Source organism: Crinia signifera, chromosome 5 (genome assembly GCF_055691185.1).
Source record: "Crinia signifera chromosome 5, ASM5569118v1, whole genome shotgun sequence".
Classification (NCBI taxonomy): Eukaryota; Metazoa; Chordata; class Amphibia; order Anura; family Myobatrachidae; genus Crinia; species Crinia signifera.
The window spans coordinates 128,905,476-128,927,879 of NC_139221.1; the positions used below are offsets into that span (position 1 = coordinate 128,905,476).

Below are 22,404 nucleotides of genomic sequence, written 5' to 3' on the forward strand. Positions count from 1 at the left end.
CCCTATCAACAGGGGTGATCCAAGAGCTGATTTTCAACAGCAGATCCCAGTTATCTTTTTTCAGTTACTCCCAGATTGGTAGCCCCTTATTCTGCACTCCTACCTGTTCCGTTCACTGCCTTTATGGCACACTGATAGGTGAGAAGCAGTTGAGACTCCAAGGGAGTTGTTAGTGGAGGGAGACAGAGATTAGCTCTGAACAGAGGTGAGGGGCAGACAGCAGAGGCGGGGCAGGCATTAGCTGCTGCACCGAGAAGAGTGGTGGTGGGGGGGAGAGAATACAGAGAAGCTGGTGGTTTGGTGCTGCAACTGTGTATTGGAAAAACACTACCTCAGCTTCCAAGACTCTGGCATCTGGCATCTATGAAGAACTGGCTCCACAAAAGGAACAGTATTTCAAAACTGTGAAAGTTCCATGATGAATTGCAGATTCAAGTAATTGACAAATAAAATATGACATTAACATTTTTTATCATAATGAATAGACCCCATACTTTTAAATATATCTGAACTTATACATTTTTACTAATATCAATATTTTCTGCCATCAAACATTACTATGTCACAAAGTGTGTGATAAATGTAATTATTTTTGGAAATAGAGCTTTCTTACCTCTACGAGGACTTTCATGGTTAAAGAGAATGCCATTGACTGCAAACAGGTTGTAGGCTTCCCTGAAGTTCACTACAATCCAATAAGCATAGAGTTTGGCTGCTCCTGTAACATAGAAAAAAGTTAACATATCACTACTATCTATTCGGTATCATAAGAAGGGGTTCATGGCTAAATGTAAAACCTACATAATACATTTTCTTTCCTTTCAGCAACTTCAATCCTAAATGAGCTATGATTCATAAAGTCATCAATACATATAATACATTATTTGACATGAAAATCAACCAGACACTCCTACATTGCTTAATGAAAAGAGACATGTAATTTGAGGCAACATTGGGAGTATAACAAAATCAGCATAAGTCATAATTACTTTTTGTATATAGCATAGGCTTCCTAACACTTATATTTATTACCACTTTAGTCTTTTCGCTGGTGTGCTGCTCTGGGCTTTCTGGATTATGCTAATTTCTTGGGTTGCCACACCCTGCACCTAGATGTCTAGTAATAGGGACACCCAATATACAGAGCCTTGATGATGGCTTGGGGGCTTATTTATTTATGCAAATATATGCAACCAAGATCTCTGAATTCTATTACCATGTAGTATTTACAGTAAATCTGGTTACTGGTGTCTTACAGTGCGCTGGGCACACTGAAATACACCAGTAACCAGATTTAAATACTACATAATAATATAATTCAGAGCAACTCCATAATGCTTCTTATGTGCCATATGGAGCATTATAGGTCATGCTTAGTCTGGATATATTTGAGTAAGAAGTCATGATCATTTGGCTATTTGCTAGTAAATTGTAGCCCCACACACCATCACATTTGATCTAACACCTACTTCTCTCTTCACTAACACATTCTTTAATATTTTGATTAAACTCATTTTTGCATCATTTTTTGTATGGCTTCTTGTTTTTTTGAAAATGTATTTATTTGATTTTCAAATTTCACAACATAAATTTGGTACAGAACATGAGAAAATATAAATCGGAACTACATCAGATCAACTGGATTAAATATCAGCAGTGGTATCGTAACATCAATATTGTTTAACAGTCCGTAGAGCAAGTCTGCACCACTCCAAATACAATACCATCAATACGGAAACTTATCTTGAAAATATTTGGAAGACATAACATTATAGAATGTTGGCAATAGAGATCACTCATTGGGCGGTATTCAATGAGCCTGATTCGCCATGTTTTTATGGCGAATTTGTGCTGTTTGGCGAATTTCTGACTAAAACGGTGAATCACCCTATTCAATGACCACATGGCGAATACATTTGAAGGTTTTTTTCGCCATGATTCACCGAGTAGAAATCGCTATCTTTTGATGGAGAAGTGGAATGTGAACTTTTAAAATAAAGTGTTTTGTTTTTTACATTTGGTGTAAAAAAATCAGGAATTTTATTCTGAGGAGGGGCATGCTACTTTTATGTAAGCACATGAATATATACTGTATTTAAAAAAAAAATATATATATATATATTTTTTTACACAGCAGCCAGCAGGGGGCGCCGGAGCCGAGCCGCTCATTACATATTCATATATTCACTGCACCCGATCGTTACGATCGGGTATAGTGAATATACGGTCCCCTGCTGGCACCCCGGGGGGCAGCCTGTGCTGCCTGGCACCCGGGGAGCCCACCTCCCCCCCACAAACGTTCTGGGGCAGGCAGAGAGACTTCCATCTCTCTGCCTGCCACCGTCCTCAGGCTCCCTGCGGCATTCGCCGCAGGAGCTCATATTCGCCAGTCAGGGGCAGTGAGCCCCTGACACGTTGAATACCGGAGCCCGCCGGCTCCGGAACGTGGCGAATGTGCAGGGAATCCTAAAAAGGATTCGCTGCACCTCGCAGGTATTCTCATTGAATACTGCCCATTGTCTTGAAATATTAATCTCTATACGCTACTAAGAATATGATTTTTCGGTTTCCACATATAATAGAATATATAATAGAACCTTCACTGAGGATGAGTACAAAGTATATGGGGGAGTAGGGATAAGGAACAAAATTGAAGGGGGGGGGGGGACGTTAACAAATACATCAATAACATTTGGGGAGGAAGGAGTATAATCAGTAAAGGGTATAGATTCTGGACGCTTGTCATTCATACATAATAAATCTTCATAGGAGAATGTAGATCCTTTAAGTCTAAATAATTTGGTTCACAGTCATATCTTTACCACTTTACACCATATATCATAACATTTGTCCGACATGTAGTTTAAGGTACAGTAAAGAGAAAAAAAAAAGGGGGGGGGGGGGAGAAGGAGGTATAGAAGGCATCACTTGCCCTATTCAATCTAACAATAGTATTAGATCAATGATGATTTTAATGTACAGTGGGAGCCACTGCCATCTATCTCCATAATAGGATTAAGTGAGTAATTGGATTACTCTGCTAATCCCCTATTCTATTGTTCTATGTATTGTATTGCAGCTGAGAACAATAGGATAGCCATGGTGAGCCACGGTGAGCCATGGCCTAAGGAAGATAGATGAGATGGGCTCCTACTATAAGATGATTTGTTCCGGGATTTTGGTCTAATAGTATATGTCTAAAGTGTCTAGTAGACGGGCTTGGAGTTCTATAGGTTTTGTATGTATGTATATATGGTTCCCATTTTCTCAAGAAACCAGCTGTCAATGATCTTGAGAAATAAATTGAATTATACCTGTCACATGACATATATTTCATTAAAAGACCTTCCAAGTCAACCATAATGGGGATAGGTTTATCTATCCAAGATGATAGTATTATCTTCTTTGCAGTAGTGAATAAGGTAGTGAGAAATGGTATTAAACATTTATGAGGTGTATCTAATTTCCACACATCAAAGTTAAGAAATAATTATGGCGTTGGGTGTACATTTACTTTCAGAGAGAATGTCTTATTAATATAATTCACTATTTTATGCCATCATTTTTTTATGTATCCACAGGCACAAAAATTGTAAAACATGGAAGCGGAATGAAAGCCACACCGAACGCATCTGCCTGACTCATCTGGGTCGAAGTAACTACGCTGCTTTTGCAATAGATATGCTATGTGTACAAACCTATAATGCACTTCTTGTAGTGCTGATGATTTGAAGCATTTTCATAGATGATTCAAAATGTTCATATATATCAGATTCTGTCAATAAAGGCAGATTTGTGACCAGGATGTTGTGGATTTTTTTTTACAAAGGGCATCGGTATTTAAAAGCTGTAGCGCTTCATATATTATTTTAGGTTTGAACGAGCCTTCTCGTAATTGGTCTACCCAGACATGGATGAGCGTGTGGGGGTTTGAAAGCATTTGTGTTGGAGAGAGCGAAAGTAATTAGTGAGGAAGTTGCATGATTGAAAACAAACAATTAAGAGGCAAGTTATGTTTTTCTCTCAGAATAGAGAAGGGCATGAGTTTCCCACCCGGGTCGAACACTTGGGATAACAATTGTAGGCCCTTGGCTTTTATGCGGTTAAACACTGGGTTATTTATTGCTGGGGGGAACATGGGATTTCCGCATATAGGGATCCATTCTGTACATGAATGCATTAAACCTAGTTTTGTGAATACTAATCGCCATGCATTATATATATATATATCTGTATATTTGTTTAGGTATCTCCCTAGGATTTGAGTGGAGGGGGTTCCAGGGGAATATGTGAAGAATAAAGCACAATCTAATTCCTGAATTGAAAATGTGTTGTCCCCTATCAACCAGCCCACCGCAAAGCGGGTCAACAAAGAGTGGGAATAGTTTGTGATGTCTGGTAAACCCAGGCCTCCTACTTTTTTGGGGAGTTGTCATTTGGGTAAAGAAACCCAAGGTTTTTTGTGGTTCCAAATAAATTTGGAGCATGCCTGTGTTAATATCTTGTTGCCATGCATATTCATTTTGATGGGTAGCATTTGTAGTGCGTACATTAGTCGCGGCAGGACAACAGTTTTCACAACCTCCACTCTCCCCAATAAGGACAGGGGGAGGTGTTTCCAGTCGTTTAAGATTTTTATAAGTTTATCAATGATTGGGGGGGGGATTTATCTGGTCTAGATTGGCTAGTTTATTTGAGACTTGGACTCCTAAGTATTTGATTTGATTCAAGTTTACTTTTATTGAGTTTAGCAGATCTCCTAAGGGGAATTTTGGGTCGGATCCCTGGATAGTCAGTAGTTCCGACTTGTCCACGTTTACCTTGTAGCCTGAGAAACTAACAAATTCTTGAAGGAGTTTGAATACTGTTGGGATGGCATACTGCGGGTGCAACAGAAATAACATGTCATCCGCAAAAAGAGATACACGTAAGTCAATCTGCCGGACCCGAATACCCTGGAATTTAGGGGATCCCCTTGTATGGCTTCTTAAAACTTTAGTACACTTTAGTTTTCTCACTGCTGTGCTGCTCTGGGCTTTCTGCTTATGCTTTTTTTGGGGGGGTTACAGCACCCCGCACCTAGGTATAGCATTAGGGACCCACAATACACAGAGAAGCCTTGACGGTGGCTTGGGGGCTTATTCTTTTATTTGCACAAATTTATGTAACCAAGATCCCTGAATTTTATTACAATCAGTGGTGGCTCTTACCTTGGCAGATGATGCAACCCCCTCTGCTGCTGGTCCCAATCACCATTGCAGGACCAGGGCATATGCAGTAGCTCCTTCAGCCCTGCGCATACGCTGGCTCCTGCCTCTCTGGGGCTGCTTCAGGAGCAGACCTGTAGAAGCAAATTGATGGTCCGGGTACTGTGCATGCGCAGAACCCATTTTTATGGGCTGCCCTGCAGTGCCTGGAGTTATGGAACACCTCCCAATGGGACTGGCAGGTCGGACTTCCAATAGCAAGTCATTGCCAGTCACAGTGACGCCAGTGCCGTCTCACAGACACAGTGGTGGATTTTACCATAGGTAAAAACTGCCACTGATTACCATCTAGTATTTTAATCTGGGTGTCTTTCAGTATGCTGGTGGAAATAATATTTTTTTCTTAGAGAGTGAAAGTTGAGATAAAGAGGTAGATGTATGAAGCAGTGATAAGGGAGCAGAAGTGATAAAGGGGCTGGTACTTTATCACTGGCCAATCAGCTCCTGACTGTTAAGTTACAGGCTGAGTTTCAAAAGAGACAGTTAGGAGCTGATTGATTGGTGATAAAGTACCAGACACTATCACTTCTCCTTCCTTTTCACTGCTTCATAAATCTACCCAAAAGTACCAGCCAATCAGTTCCTACCTACCATGTTACAGGCTATGTTTGAAAAATGACCATTAAGAGCAAGTTGGTCGGTTCTTTATCTCCATCCACTTTATCTGCCTCCAAGATTTAATACACAGACCCCAAAGTATCAGCCAATCCACTGCTAAATATAATTTTACAGGCTGTGCTTGAAGTGACAGGAACTTCTTGGCTGATACCTTGGGGTGCTGTAGATATAAGAAATGCTGTTATGAGGGACCACAATGCATAGAAGAGGAAAGGTTTGATAAATTTTAGGGGCGCAATATGCCCCTGTCATTATAAGTGCTGTTATCTTTAAGATAGCACAAGATATGGGGACAATGTATGAATGGACATTTGTAGCTCTCCATATTTGAGGCTGCAGGTGTCGTTGCCCATACACTGCAGCCAGGACAGCGCTGTCCCTAGCTGTAGTCTCTGCTGGCTTCAGGGTGCACAGGAGATCTCGCAATATTAGCTAGATTCTATGCATGCTCAGAGAAGGTGGTTTAGAGGAGGGAAACCGCCAATCAGCACTAGGCGACAATATGTTAATACATCTTGTCCATGTGGCTTCCTGCTTCACCTCATCAAACAATCGCAGCTGGAAGAGTTCTAACGCATGATATGTATTGTATAATACATCTATACCAAAATCTCCATCCACTTTATTGCTCTCAAGAGCGTAGTAAATAAAACATCTATCTAAGGCTTAGTAAAGACATCCCATAGCACTCACACATGCACAGTTGTGAAGACCAACAGTCTGTGCTGCCTTGTGCTGTTGTCTTATAGGCCCAAGTACACAAGTGTTCACTAACCATAAGGAGATCGTGGGTAAAATGGGGTTGTTTCTTTTTGTGGGATTTCCTGCACTTTTCCATACAGTTCACTGGTTGAGGCTTGATAAAACTTCACAGATTCAAGAAGGCCACAGGTTTTCACAGCATCAAGAAGACGTAAGGTACCAACACCATCAACATCTGCTGTGTACTCTGCCAGGTCAAAGGAGATCTAAGAAAAAAATATATATAAAAGTTAGGTCAAAACTTTAATGTCTAATTTCTTTAGAAACAGTTTGTCAAGTGCTGTCTACTTAAAAAAGCATGAAGGAAAAATACAGCCTACTCCTAATATATGACCTGCAATGGTTGCCAAAAATGCATTACATATGCCATATGAAACTATTCAGTATGGTCTCCACCTGGCATACATTTATATGCACATTTAAGGGCTTTATAGACCGATTAATACGCACATAGTGTGGCTTCCTACTATGTTACAGATTTTGTGCCATATGAGCACAAATAAAATTGCAAGTGTGAGTTGTCAGTCACATACATAATTTTGACTTGAATGCAAAAGGTTCCCTTAAATAACGTTAGTATATGATTCTCCATTAGAGAGTGGGAATTTAGGGGTTTACAAGGATTCAACTATAACTACTTGGTATTCAGATACTCTAACTTCAGATGTGTTCTCATACATCTATCATTGAGCAAGATGCAAAATGAAATTTGTGTTTGTCCTGCACTTTTTCGTAAATTTTGAAAAATCGAATTTTACAATTTAGGAGATTTTTCTTTTTTAGCTATTCGATTAGGAAACCCCCCCCCCAAAAAAAAAAATTCTCATGAAAACACAGTGAAGCATGCGTTTCAGTCGCAGACCCGTTTTCGTGCCTGAGGCAGGTGAAAAAAAAAAAGTCACACGGGTAACTTATCACTGGTATTTGGATACCCCACATACTGTAGTGTAGATAGTTAGGATTACTATTTCTGTAACAAAAAATTGGTGTGAAGTCGCAGATTAAGCATACCATGCTGCTGGTAGCTGATTTCGGACATGTCTTTCCTTTTTCGCCTAGATTGACCATTTTCCATAATTTTGCTACTTCTTTCTCGGTTGTGCAAGTTTTTGCTAAATTTGGAGCTTTCAATTTACTAGTATTAATTTAGTACTTCCTATTAGTGTTTATGTTGCACAATGTGAGATTGGTCTAGAAAAATGAACATCCATTTTCCAGGTCATCACAATATAATGATCATTATGGTCTTTTGAATGATATAACACAACTTAATATATTTTACTTATCCTTGCTCATACTAAGAGCAGTATAGCTCCTCATTCCTTGCAAAGATCCAGAAGTCATAAGATAGTCACACTCACAAGAAGAAAATGTTACAATGACAAAACAAATCAACCATTGTTGTCTGAATAATTCAGTCTAAAAAGTAATTAAAGTAGTTCCAATACTAATATTAAAGTGATACATACAATGGGCATAGTCATATGGCATGAGGATCAAAAATGTCTACATGTCTACTGGGCTGTTTTGATTCCATCAGATTCTTCTAATTATGTTTTCAGAAAAAAAAAGTCATACCAAGCTTTTGCTAGTTAGCACAAACCTCAGAACTAAGTTGTGGAGATTTATGTATCCCAATTGTGTACACATACAACACACACAAATATAAACACTCTCTCTGTATCAGTTTATAAAATGGCATGGCATGGTCCAATCTGGGTTATTGAACACCCAACCTGAGTTGACTCTTTCAGGACCTAGGTTTAGCTGGCAATGTCCTGGGTCAGAGGTTTAGGGTGTATTCAAGTAAGTGCTGTTTTTGTGGGTAGCCGACTATTCAATTGTGTGCATTGTCGCCCATTTTCTAAGACTTTTGCCCTAAAAATGCCCAACAATTGATGATTTTTTTTGGCTGAGCGGAAAAATCCGGCAATAATGTAAACACACACCTCAGCCTGAAAGGGGTATATCATGACTGGACACATAAGATCACATGACCGTGTAAAATTTCCCAATGACAGTACACTCTCCAAAATAACTGAATGCCTGATCTATTTCCAGCTGTCAAACTATCATCTGCAAACAAACCCAACAGCATCATTCACAGAGACACTACTGACAGCAGTGCACCTAGCTGCTTCACTAACAGATGCAACTCGCTGCCTCACTGACAGCAGATGCGGTCATTCTCTCATATATGCATGCATTGGCACAACTGTACACCCAAGAGTGCCATATCTATATCACTTGGAATACATATGTAGCAAAGTCGGCGGCACTCAGAACTAACAGACTCTTGAACCCCAATTACGTGTAGAAGTTTCAGAACAAGTTTATAGTTCTGTCCATTTGTAGACACTTAAATATGTGGACTTCTAATTAGGGTACTGCTTCACTCGCCATGCTTCAGGTCACGTTACCATTCCCAATCAGAGTCAATTGGGATGGTCAAGTATGAGGAAATAAAAAAAAAACAGGAAAAAACACAAAAATATCATGGCAACCTTGTTTTTTTTGTCGACCATTTTGCTTGCGTTGACCATTTGTCAAGGTTGATTTTGTGCATTTTGACTATTTGCTGGCGACCTATGACCTGGATCCCACACTGAGAACCTAAGTTGTCTGTACGAGTTCAGGTCTTTTGTTTTATTCAGAAGTCTTTAGAAAACTAAAATATAAAAGATAAATCTTTTAAATAGCCGGCACATATATTTGTAAGAAAAATGAAAGAACATAGGCTGTAACCAGTCAATTAAAAGCTGCTGTAATTTTCTAGTGTTAGACCTAGAATAAACAAACATTTCAAGCAAGTAATAAAATATATTATTGCAGGAAACATAGAATGGATATATTGTGCTTACTTTCAAATAACTTTCTATTTTGTGACATGTGATTGTCTATCCTTACACTTTGATAAAACATACAGCAATTTCTGTTAAACTTTAATTTGATGAAGGATGTGTAACCTTCTTAACAACCATCTTACTCAGAGAAGTATCCTGTTATCCCCGATAAAACACTGGGGGCCAGATGCAATAAGCTTCAAAAGTGATAAAATGGAGTGATAAACAACCAACCAATAAGCTCCGGTCTGTCATTTTTCAAACACGATCTTTGACATGGCAGGTAGGAGCTTATTGGCTGGCTGTTTATCACTGAAGCTTAGTGCATCTGGCCCTGGGGGGGGGGGCTAAAAACTTTTTTCAATGTACTTTTTTTTATAATCAGTCTACCCTATTTGGATCACTCAATGTTTTCATCAACCGCAAGCCCATTACTGGAAAACTGGTCTGCTTTCGGGGAGTTTGCTTCGTCTGCATCAAGCAGGAGAAACAAAATCCCTGATAAGCCACAGCATGTACCAGCTTAACGGGCCTAAATATATAAACCATGGTGACTATTACCTGCAATGACCAATTGCACTCAATAGCATACTGCTGTTCATATACCCAAACACTCCAATCCACTGAATTAAGGAATGTCAGCCGATTCCTGCCATTGCCTATTTCCAGTTGTAGTGGCAAAGCTCACTTATAAATTAAAAATGACCCACACTAAGGTGTGTTCACCAGAAGTAAATCAGGTGGCATATTTATACAACTTTGGCAACACAGAATGCTATGAAAGGTTTTCATTTTCAATGCCAGAAGCTCTACCCTTTAGAAACAAGAGAAAAGGTAATGGCACAATTCCACAGAAGACCTTTTTAATCATTAATGAGACGCTAAAGTGCAGGAGATTTTAGAAAAGCAGACCCTGTTAAAGTTTTAATTACATTTAAAAATCATGTATAACCATAAGTGCCATCATCTGTGAGAGATGCAGCAAAAAATCCACTAAAAATGCCAACATCTCTGTGAGAAGTGCAAAATAGGAGTACGTACATCTTTGTGAGAGATATGCAAAATATCAGCTAAAAATGCCAGCGTCGCTCACATTTGTTATGTAAATTCAAATAAAAAAAATATTGTATAAAAAAAGATTATATCTCCTATATAATGTAAACATTACAGGTCATTATGATGCTTGGCAATTATCACACCAATTTTGACAAATTAGCTTGGTTCTCAAAGATTTAAAATGACATTCCTAGATGATATATCCCCAAAAGGGTAACTGTGCTAATAAAAACACCTATTAGTTACAAATAGATGACATTGCAGAAACCTGTAGTATTAGTATTGTAATTAAACTTCCTCTATTTAGAGCCATGTGCAGCTCAATCAAAGACCCAAAATGTCATGAAATTTGGTAGGGAGACTAATTAGGACATGGAAAGAGGATTCCACAGGAAGAGAAAATAATGTAAAAAGTCACCAACAGCAATATGACAACCCTGTAATTGTATTGGGATCTGGTCAGAAGGTTTACAATAAAATGAATGACCTGGATAATAAGGTCGCCAAAAAATTGTTCACATTAACAAAACAGCAACATGATTAAAATAATTCCCCTCTAGATCCCCGCCAATGCTTCTCAGCCTTGACGCTGAGAAAGCATTGGACACAGTGTCTTGGGCGCATCTTAGAAAAATCTTTAATATAAGAGAGTTTGGGGAGGAATTTCTTAGATTTTTTCAAATATATGTACACCACCCCTAAGACTTCAATAATTATTAATGGCGAGAGAAGCTCACCAATAAAGATAGCAAGGGCACCAGACAGGGCTGTCCCCTCTCCCCACTTCTTTTTAATCTTGCGCTTGACCCCCTCCTGCGTCTCCTTCAGTCTTGGCCTACTTTCCAGGGCATATCTATGGGACCACAAGAGACCAAGGTGATGGCTTTTGCAGACGACTTACTCCTATACATCTCCAACCCCGAAACCACCCTTACACCCATCCTCAAAAAAATAGAGGAATATTAAAATGAGCTCAACGCGTTTCTCTGGGATAGCCTCCCAGCTTCTTCAGGCTCCTGAAGAAGCTGGGAGGCTATCCCAGAGAAACGCGTTGAGATAATTTTAAACTGGACATTCCCTACAAGAACATCACAGCAATCCACGCACCTAGTACACCCAAACATGCAGTTGCGCTAACCCATCCGGATAAGCAATCCGAGGCAGCCCTTTGGACCAAGATCAAGCCATCCAGGTTCTACCATCTTTTCCCGTCAGAGGAACCTATTCCAACATTGGACTCTGTTCTGGGACTTAATTGGCCACCTGGTTATCTGCTATTATGGGATCCATCTAAGCGATGTCCGTGTGGTAATATGCATTTTATATGCCCATTTATATTGCAATTGTGATGTGTCTTGTATATTACTGAATGTCCACTGATTTTACTATACCCTTTTTATAATCATATTGAATTACAGCTATAGGACTTAATCCTATTAATTACTGAATGTCCACTGATTTTACTATACCCTTTTTATAATCATATTGAATTACAGCTATAGGACTTAATCCTATTAATAAAATTTACTGTAAAGGATACCGTTCCCATTATCATTTTTTCAGTCTGCGCTGGTACAACACTCCCTTTCTTCTACCTTTATACTTATTTGGGACCTGCCAAGTCCCAGTACCAGCTGCAGTTAGTAGCGCATTGATCAAACCTTGATACTTGAGTACAGGTGACAAATAGTAAGTCGAAGAAAAGAAAATTTAAAAAACTAAAACAATCCCAAACCCAGGAGGTAACATGCAACAGCAGCAGAACAATCACTTTAAAAAGATGGTAAAAAAGGTCAGGACAAAGTGAAAAGTAAGGGTGTTAACCTCCAGGTTCATTTTGCCATTTTTTATCTGAATATTTTTATCTTTGTACATATTCTATTGTATGTCCAACTATGGACTTTATGTAAATACATTTTTGGCTACATACATCCTCTCTCTCTCTTTTTGGATACTCCATGGTTCACAATTCCGGGGATCCAAGCTTGTTATATACAGGGAAAACTGAATTGAAAGATACCTTGATGTGTATGGTTCCACCTTCACACCATGAGTGGGGTACGCCCCTTATTATTTAGATCCTTATGAATTCAAAGATACCTTTATGAGCTTTCCTTCTTCCTGTTGGATATAAGTGGGTTTATGGTTTTATCCATAACCTTAAATACTTCACAGGGTTTTGAGAATATTCTATCCTAGATGACTTAATAAAGATACCTTTATGAGAAGATAACAGCTCATTTTATAGTGAGTGGGGTACACTATCTTTTCCTCTAACATTGAAGGAGATTGGAAAAAGAAACCTTTTTATGTTTCTCCTAGTCAGTGTTTATGTGAGTGAAGGTACGCTCCTCTGAAATACAAATCTTAAAGTAAAAGATAACAAAGAAACCTTTCAATTTATCTATTTCACCTCCCGTGTGTGAGTGGGATATGCCCTCTTCTTCACAATTAAAATAGAAGGAACAACAGGCATTCTTTTGAAGCAATTTATTTATGTACTGTATTACACATTGTATGTTTTTTTTCTTTTCACATTTGCATTTCCAGATTACATCCTACCTCACATTGACAAAAAGAATACAAGGACTTCTTTGGGATACATACAGGGAAAGTATCCTGTTTTCATGGTGTTTTTGTACACTGGATTGTATTTATTATTACACAGAACACAATTTTTTTATTTATTTGGGATTTTTTTAGGATGTTTTTGTTATTTAAATTTTCTATTCTTCAAAACACTGAGGGTTTCTGGTGTTAGCCCTACTGAAATTCTAAAATTCACCTTAATCCATTTTAGTGCAAATCTTCAGTTACACATTTCACAAAATTTGTGACAAATAGTAACTCTGTTATTAAAGCAAACATGCTTAAGTGTGGATATTTTTTAAATCTGAACTATTCGGGGAAAATTTACTAACGCTTCTAAAAATGAAAAGAGGAGATTTGGCCCAAAAGCAACCAGTTAGACACTGTTCTTCATGGTTTCATTCATGTAAATCCATGCCCCCCAATTTATTTTATCTGATTGGTTGCTATGGCAACATTGCATCTTTTTATTTTTAGAAGCTTTAGTAATTTTACCCCTTCGTGTGCTTTGAGACCAGAGGTTGGGAATCACTGCTCTAATGCTTGTACTGCGGAATAGAAAACGGCTAATTGTATAGCTGCTTAAACAATAAAAGTCAGTAAGTTAATCACAAATTCCAGAACAAAATCATTTTTGACATCACATTTCCATTTGTTTTATAGTTTCAGCTCAGCTTTGGGAATAATGTTTGTGCTCTGTATAATGGTGCCAATTTTATTCTTAACAGAATGGCTGGGGAAGTGATTAATACAAAACTAATGGGGGATGACCCTTTTCGTCAACTCTGAATTAAGTCTCTCTTGATCTTGGTGTCCCTGAGCTTTTGTAGCTGAAGAGAATCAAGGAAAACCACTCTTCTGTCCTGTATTGCCACCTTCATTGCAAACAGCAGTACTGCAGAGCCAGGTTGCTGAGGGCACAGATTGATCATTAATTAGTGGAGTTTCCACAGTAGCAAAAAAAAAAAAAAAAAAAAAAAAGAATCCTAATGTTATGTGTTATTGAGCAACCATATACTATGTGCTTATGTATATATTATTTAGTCTAAACACATACAAAATTGATCAGTTTTTCTCTACAAATAAATTTGATAGGCACAAAAATTTTATAGATTTACAGTATAATAATCTGTTTTTCAAGTTACCAGTTATTTTGGTAGTATTGTGATGATAATGTGATATGTGCTTTTTTTTTTTTTTAAAGCTAAAGGCTTCTATTTTTCTATTTGGAGCGACAGTTTTTTTCTGCAAGGGCTTACGTATGGTATATATTAAAGCTAGGAGAGAGATAAAACTGGGGAAGATAAAGTAATAGCCAATCAGCTTATGCCTTATATTTAATAGGATGAAAAATTACAATAGTGTACTGGTTGGTACTTTATCGGTCTAAATTTTATCTCTCTCCAAGCTTTGATACCCACCTAAATAATAAACACATTTTTTTTGATACACTGGTCATACATTTTTAGCTTTCCTTCTATGTTAACCTTTTGAGTGCCAACATCTCTGTGAGAGATGTTCAAGATATTAGCTAAAAATGCCTGCATCGCTAACACTTTTTATATCATTTCAAATTAAAAAAACGGGTAAAAAAAGATTATATTTCCTATATAAAAGGTAAACATTACAGGCCATTCCGACAAGAACAAAAAAAAAGGTCTGCTTGGCAAATTTCACACCTATTTTGACAAATTCACTTTGCATTCACAGGGTTTAAACTACTTGTCAATGATGAATAAAAACATTGAGGTAATAGACTACAGCAGTGCATCCCAAACAAGGGAGCCAAAGTTTGGTGGCACATAACCAATTTCAATTATTTAGGGTTAAAACAATAGGCAAAACCAATGCTAGTGGCTGCCAATCATAACACATGTGGACAATCAAAAGCACAGAGGTACACCACCATAGAAACTAAAACTATGGATAACGGTAAAGGCAAAACGTACTTAATTTATTATTGTATTCCAAATTGATCAATAAATGATTTTATCCTAGGGGTGCTGTGAAAACATTCTGATACGCTAGGGTGCCGTGATTCAAGAGAGTTTGGGAACCAATGATCTAAAGTAAATAAGGAGAATACAATATCAAGTGGCTATTGCAGTGATACACTTGTTTTTGTAACGTACCAACCCGTAAATGAAAAAACAAACAAAAAAACAAACAAACAAACAATAAAAAAATAGATTTTTGGTACTCTTATCCTTTTGATTCTAGTAGGCCAGCCCCCTATTTAAATGAAGCTTCAAAATCATGCAGCAGATGGATTATATGACAGATTGTGAGTACATTGTGTGTCCAAAAACCACCAAGGACTGCCGGGGAGTTGAAGGGAAATTGGACACAATCATGATTGTAAGACTGGTCTTTCTGATGTTACATAGTAGGTGAGGCTGAATCAAGACTTGCGTCCATCTAGTTCAACCTTTGTTTATAGTAGCTTATCCCTTGTTGTATAGTATGTTCTGATATTTTAAAGACAGATTATTTTACTTATTCGTACCCATGGATGTTTTTAACCAATAAATGTTTATCCAACCTTATTTTAAACGTATTTATAGTGTCTGCCGACACCACTTCTCCAGGAAGAGAGTTCCAAAGTTTGACTGCTCGGACTGTAAAGAAATGTTTTCTTCTAGATCAGTGGTTCCCAACCCTGGTCCTCAAGTACCCCCAACGGTGCACATTTTCCAGGTCTCCACAGAGGATTACAAGTGACATAATTAGCTTCACCTGTGGATCTTTTAAAATGTGCCTGAATAATGAGTGCACCTGCTGGGTGACCTGGAAAACGTGCACTGTTGGGGGTACTTGAGGACCAGGGTTGGGAACCACTGTTCTAGATGAACAAAATCTTTTTCTTCTAATCTAAACTCGTGCCCTCACGTCCTAGATTCCTTTCTAGTAGAAAAAAGGGTGTTTGACAGTTCCTTATATTGGCCACTAATATATATTTATACATGTTGAGCATATCCCCCTTAAACGTCTTTTCTCTAGTGTAAATAGTCCCAAATTGTTTAATCTTTCCTCGTAGATTAAATTCTCCATTCCCCTAATAAGCTTTGTTGCTCTTCTTTGGATTTTTTCTAATTCTATGATGTCCTTTTTATAGTGCGGGGCCCAGAACTGCACTGCGTATTCGAGGTGTGGTCTAACCCAGTGGTTCTCAAACTCGGTCCTCTGGACCCCACACAGTTCACGTTTTCCAGGTCACCCGACAGGTGCACTCATTACTGACTGACACATTTTAACAGATCCACAGGTGGAGCTAATTATTTCACTTGATTCTGTGACCTGCAAAACATGCACTGTGTGGGGTCCTGAGGACTGACTTTGAGAACCTGTGGTCTAACCAATGATTTGTACAGAGGCATAATTACTTTTGAGTCCCTAGTTTCCATGCCCCTTTTAACACATGCAAGAATTTTGTTGCTATATTACATGGAGCACTACATCCCAGCTTGTTGTCTATTTGGACTAATAGATCCTTTTCGAGTACTGAATTACACAATTCATCCCCGCTTAGGTTATAACTAGCACACTGGTTAGGTCTCCCAAGGTGCATGACCTTGCATTTGTCCACATTGAACCTCAACTTCCACTCTTTTGCCCACTCATCTAGATTGTCGAGATCATTTTGAAGCGTGGTGACATTTTCTTATGATTTAATAAATCTGCTCAGTTTTGTATCGTCCGCAAAGATGGATACATTGCTGAGTAACCCCATCCCAATATCGTTAATAAAAATGTTAAACAAAATGGGCCCTAGAATCGAACCCTGTGGCACTCCACTTAGTACTGGTATCATATTTGATACGGCACTGTTCATGAACACTCTTTGTTTTCTATTACACAGCCAGTTCCCTACCCATCTACAGATATTTGCCCCTAATCCCATGTCCTCCATTTTATTTATCAACCTCTTGTGTGGTACTGTGTCAAAGGCTTTAGCAAAATCTAGGAAAATCACATCTACAGCGTTTCCATTATCAAGGTTTTTGCTAACCTCTTCATAGAAACCAAGTAGATTAGTTTGGCATGAACGATTTTTTCACAAACCCATGCTGGTTATTACGGAGTAAACTATGAAGGTCTAAATATTCCTGGATCCCATCTCTTAAAAATCCTTCAAATAGTTTACCCACTATTGATGTTAAACTAACAGGTCTGTAATTAGCGGGATCCTCCTTTTTTGAATAATGGCACTACCTCTGCTATTCTCCAGTTTTTTGGTAACTTTCCTGATGATAGTGAATTATCAAAGATATAATGTAGAGGGGAAGCTAATTCCTCCCTTAATTCTATTAGTACCCTAGGATGAATCCCATCTGGCCCATGTATGGCCACCTTTATGATTGTGTCCAATTTCCCTTCAACTCCCCAGCAGTCCTTGGTGGTTTTTGGACACACAATGTACTCACAATCTGTCATACAATCCATCTGCTGCATGATTGTATGATTTAAGCTTAATTTAAATAGGGGACTGGCCTACTAGGATCAAAAGGATAGGAGTACCAAAAATCCTGTTTTTTGTTTTTTTTTTAATTTACAGGTTGCCAGCAACTACCAATCTGCTCACATCTGCTGTATTATGCCATTATTAAATAGCCCTAATGAAGCAATCCTCTGAAAACTGTTTTCAGAGTAGTGACAGAATTGTGCAAAAAGATGTCCACCGCTCTTTTCAGCCGCCCGCCTATCTGCCGCTGGCAACTCACAGCATCTTTACTGACACGGGCCGCACAGAAGCTGCACCTCTCTTCTATGCAAGTCATGAGGGAGTGTCACATGACTCTGGTTGTATGAGCCATCTAAAAGACAAATTGCATGTGTTTAAAAGCACATGAAATATGCTCCCAATCCCAACTGATTTGACGTGCAGCACCAATTCTCCAATCCCCCAGGGCCGGCATTGCATGATTGTGCGAACACAATATGCATACAATCCATGTTATAATCCATTGAGCTTGTATAATTGGGTGCAATGTCTTTCAGGTATATGGTGGCCTTTAGTGCGATCGAACGAGCAGTCGTATGTGCTTTAAAAGCACATACAATCTGCTTATGACCAAAATACAAGCCGACAGATCAGACGTACAGTGTGTATGATCTGCCTCTCGACTCTTATCTTACCAGTATTACTCACAATATGCACACAATCCATTGCAAAACCTGTAGAGATTGTACGTTCGGGTCTAATATCGTTCAGGTGTATGGCCAGATGTAGGCACACAGTATGGGGGGAACCATTAACAGATTATTATTTGTAAAGTACAAGGGCTTATAACAGAGGAAAATAGCTTTGAGACTTCTTACAAGACTAAATAAAATTACTATAAATCAACTGCAATAACAAAATAGCATTCAAAATATTTGGTTGTTTTACAGTGGAAATATGTGCCTCACACTGCTAATGTAAAACCTGCTTTATAAATAACAATTATTGAACAATTTAATCTCACCAAGCAAGGTGTATACAATTAAGATGAGACAATCAGGACTTAAAGTGGTCCTGAAGAGGTGTTGGAACTCATTTCCCTCTGCCACCCTATTAGCTCCACTCTTTCACCCCATTAGGCAGAGCTAGTGGCAGGGTTTTGGTATTCCCCTGCAAACCCTAATGCTTTCTGTTACAATGACTGTGCAGGGCCAAGTTGGAGGTTGAACTACAGTAGATCCAGCTCACCATTACAGATGTGTCCCCCCTACTTTAACCCCTGGTGACAAAATAGAAATAATTAAATGGGAGGAAATTTTAATACTGCTAAGGATTGCTAAACACACCATGAAAAGTTCCCAGCTTATTATATTGGGTACTTGTTTCCTAGAATGGCGCCAGCAATAAAAACTGTATACATCGGGAACCCAAAAATCACGTCGATCGCATTGCATGCAACCAAATCGCATGCGATGCGAGCAACGTGATTTTTACATTGGAATCAATGTAAAATGGTCCCCGAGACGCGATTTTACATTAGCCCCAATGTTAAATGCCCCCCAGACCCTAATTTTTATTGTTTCCCAACCCTCATGGGTCAAATGCCCCCCCATTGTTAACGCCACCCCACGATGAACGCCAACCCGAAGCGTGGCGAGGGCAGCGAGCCCGCGAGGTGCGGCGGTATGCGTCCTCCGACCTTTTCATACCCCCACCATCCACGTTGGCGTGGAGTTGATTTTATATAGTGTGGCGAGCGCAGCGTGCCTCCGAGCCCGAAGCGCGGCGAGCTGCGCGAGGGGACGCGCATTACTTCACAGATATTACGCATGCGCTCGCCACGCTTCGGGCTCGGTGGCTCGCTGCACTCGCCACACTATGTACAATCAACTCCACGCCGACGTGGATAGTGGGGGTATGAAAAGGTCGGAGGACGCATACCATGCTTCGGGTTGCCGTTCATCGTGGGGTGGCGTTAACAATGGGGGGGCATTTGTCATGTAAAATACCCATAAGGGTGGATATACAATGAAAAATCGGGTCCATTGGCCCATTTAACATTGTTCCCTATGTAAATCGCGTCCATCGCATCGGTCACATCGCATGCCTTAACTTAAGGCATGCGATGGACGCGATTTTTCCATTGTCAGGGAAAAGGCTAAAAATAGACTTAAAATCGCGTCAGTCGCGTCCATCGCATACCTTAAGTTAAGGTATGCGATCACCTACCACGGGCGCCGTGCTAGGAAACAAGTACCTTATATTGTTCATTAAATGCATAGTTCAGGATATTCCTGAATTATAATAGCAACAAATTAATAACTATATATTGCAGTAGTAGATATACTGAATGCATTTACAGTATGTGTTTCTTTACAATAAAACTATGCCATTTGTATTGAAGATTTTATTTTGTCTGTTTACATCATTGTGACTTTCAAAAAAATAATAATTAACTAAGTTGGGGTGATTTTTAACCACATTGTACAAATAATTCTGAAAGAAAGTGTTAAATAGGTGATCTATAAAGCTTTTTTGTTGTTATTTTTTTTTTTCATATAAATATACTTTTGCCCACTAGGGAGACAGTCCCAATTACAATTTCCCTTGAACTCAGAATTAGCTAAATGAGCAGATACACACTGCAATCTTGCAAAAGACCAAATGATGTATCACATTGTAGTGTTGATTCGGTACTCTTTACCTAGAACGGCGCCCACGATTGAAATCGCGGGCATCGCGGGTAAAATCGCGGTAATCGCGGGCATCGCGGGTAAATCGCGGGTAAATCGCGGGTACATCAAAATCGGGTACCCGCGATTACCGCGATTTTCCCATAGAGAACAATGTTAAAAAGCCTGATTGACCGCGATTTTAGCGTTAAATGCCTCAATGCCCGCGATTTTCCCATAGGAATCAATGTTAAATGGGCTACAGAGCCCAAATAGCCCCAATTAACCCTTAAATGTCCCCCCAATTTTTGTACGCCACCCCACGATCCACGCCAACCCGAAGCGTGGCGAGCGCAGCGAGCCCGCGAGGGGCGGCGGTACGCGTCCTACGACCTTTTCATGCCCTACTATCCACGTCGGCGTGGAGTTGAGAATAGAATAGTGTGGCGAGCGCAGCGAGCCACCGAGCCCGAAGCGTGGCGAGCGCAGCGAGCCCCGCGAGGGGACGCGGATACCTTCACAGTTATACGCGTCCCCTCGCGGGCTTCACAGGTGTCCGCGTGGCCACGGACACCTGTGAAGCCCGCGAGGGGACGCGCTTACCTGTGAAGGTATCCGCGTCCCCTCGCGGGGCTCGCTGCGCTCGCCACGCTTCGGGCTCGGTGGCTCGCTGCGCTCGCCACACTATTCTATTCTCACACCACGCCGACGTGGATAGTAGGGCATGAAAAGGTCGGAGGACGCGTACCGCCGCCCCTCGCGGGCTCGCTGCGCTCGCCACGCTTCGGGTTGGCGTTGATCGTGGGGTGGCGTTAAAAATTTGGGGGGACATTTCAGGGTTAATGGGCTCTGTAGCCCATTTAACATTGATTCCTATGGCCAAATCGGGTGGATTGAGGCATTTAACACTAAAATCGGGTCCATCGCGGCTTTTAACATTGTTCTCTATGGGAAATCGGGAGCATCGCGTCGCGGGCATCGCGGGTACGTTTATGGCCGGCCGCGACGCGACCGACGCGATTTTTCAAGTTTAACATGGTTTTCAATGGGAAAATCGCGGGCATCGCGTCGGTCGCGTCGCGGGCAGGCATAAATGTACCCGCGATGCCCGCGACGGGCGCCGTTCTAGGTAAAGAGTACCGTTGATTCTAGCACCCTGCACCTTCCAAAACCTGTGCGGTTACTCTTTCCTGCTTGGGCGGTCACTCTCTGCTGTGGGCCTTCTTGCACACTAAGGTCTGTATTTCAGCACTGAAATACAAACCAGCCTGTGCTTGAATGAACACTACATTGCAATATACCCTTGCTCCTGTTGTAGGGAGTGGCATAAAGAATACATCATATCAGACAGACATGTCATAGTCATCCGGTTTGCCATACACACATACTGTATGTGCCAAATTGCTAGTGATATCACTAGGTTTGGTGTGGGGACATTCAACGCTAATGGAGGAAGCTTGCATATTAAGCATATAAATGCTGTGGGCAGAGATCCCCTGGGCATGTTGCTAATGGTGGTCGTGGCACTGAAAGGGTTAACCCCTTTACTAGCCCCGGCACTGTATTGTCCAATAGGCGCTTGCGTCCACTTTTTCAAATTACTCCAGCGCTAGGTGCCATCTTAAAGCTTCCTGACAGTCAAGCTGTGAGAGGATTAAGTTTATAAGCCGTGTTCATTTTCGGTTGCGAATTACCCTTCAATATCGTTCGATCTGGAAATTCTCTATTTAGCAATCCATGCTGAATCACTGTGCACACTATCTCGCCCCTGTCTGCCCTCCCCTGTAGAATGTATTCTCTCATGAACAGGACCCTATTTCCCTTATGTGCTTTGCCTGTCCTAACTTTTATCCTCTACACTAGAATCCCTTCAATGGCACCTTTATTTCCGACACAATGCTGATTATTAGAGTGTTATTTATTGCCACTGATTTAGCAATGCTAATATATTATGTACATGTCCTGCACTGTCTTCTACTAGGCCCCCTTACACTTGTCCAACTTATTGTTAAAACAAATTGGACCGGATTGACTCGAGATTTATCCTATCTGCTGGAGGATCAATCTCTTTTATACACATACGGCACATCAGATTATGTCAGAGAAATTGAATCAATCTATCTGAATTGGGTAAGGGGCCCCAAGTCTTTTTTCTT

The 22,404-nt window shown here is 40.0% G+C and overlaps 1 protein-coding gene across 3 annotated transcripts in view; it reads right to left on the bottom strand.

The window, feature by feature from the left end:
* The window catches only part of GMDS (GDP-mannose 4,6-dehydratase), a 698,155-nt gene that overhangs the window by 382,047 nt on the left and 293,704 nt on the right, over nt 1-22,404 (bottom strand). For all 3 annotated transcript variants that reach the window (XM_083188030.1, XM_083188033.1, XM_083188031.1), the window contains exons 6-7: nt 6,661-6,853; nt 614-718 (exon numbers count right to left, since the gene is read on the bottom strand). In XM_083188030.1, coding sequence (XP_083044156.1) covers nt 614-718; nt 6,661-6,853 — 298 coding nt within the window. The remainder of the gene's footprint in view (nt 1-613; nt 719-6,660; nt 6,854-22,404) is intronic.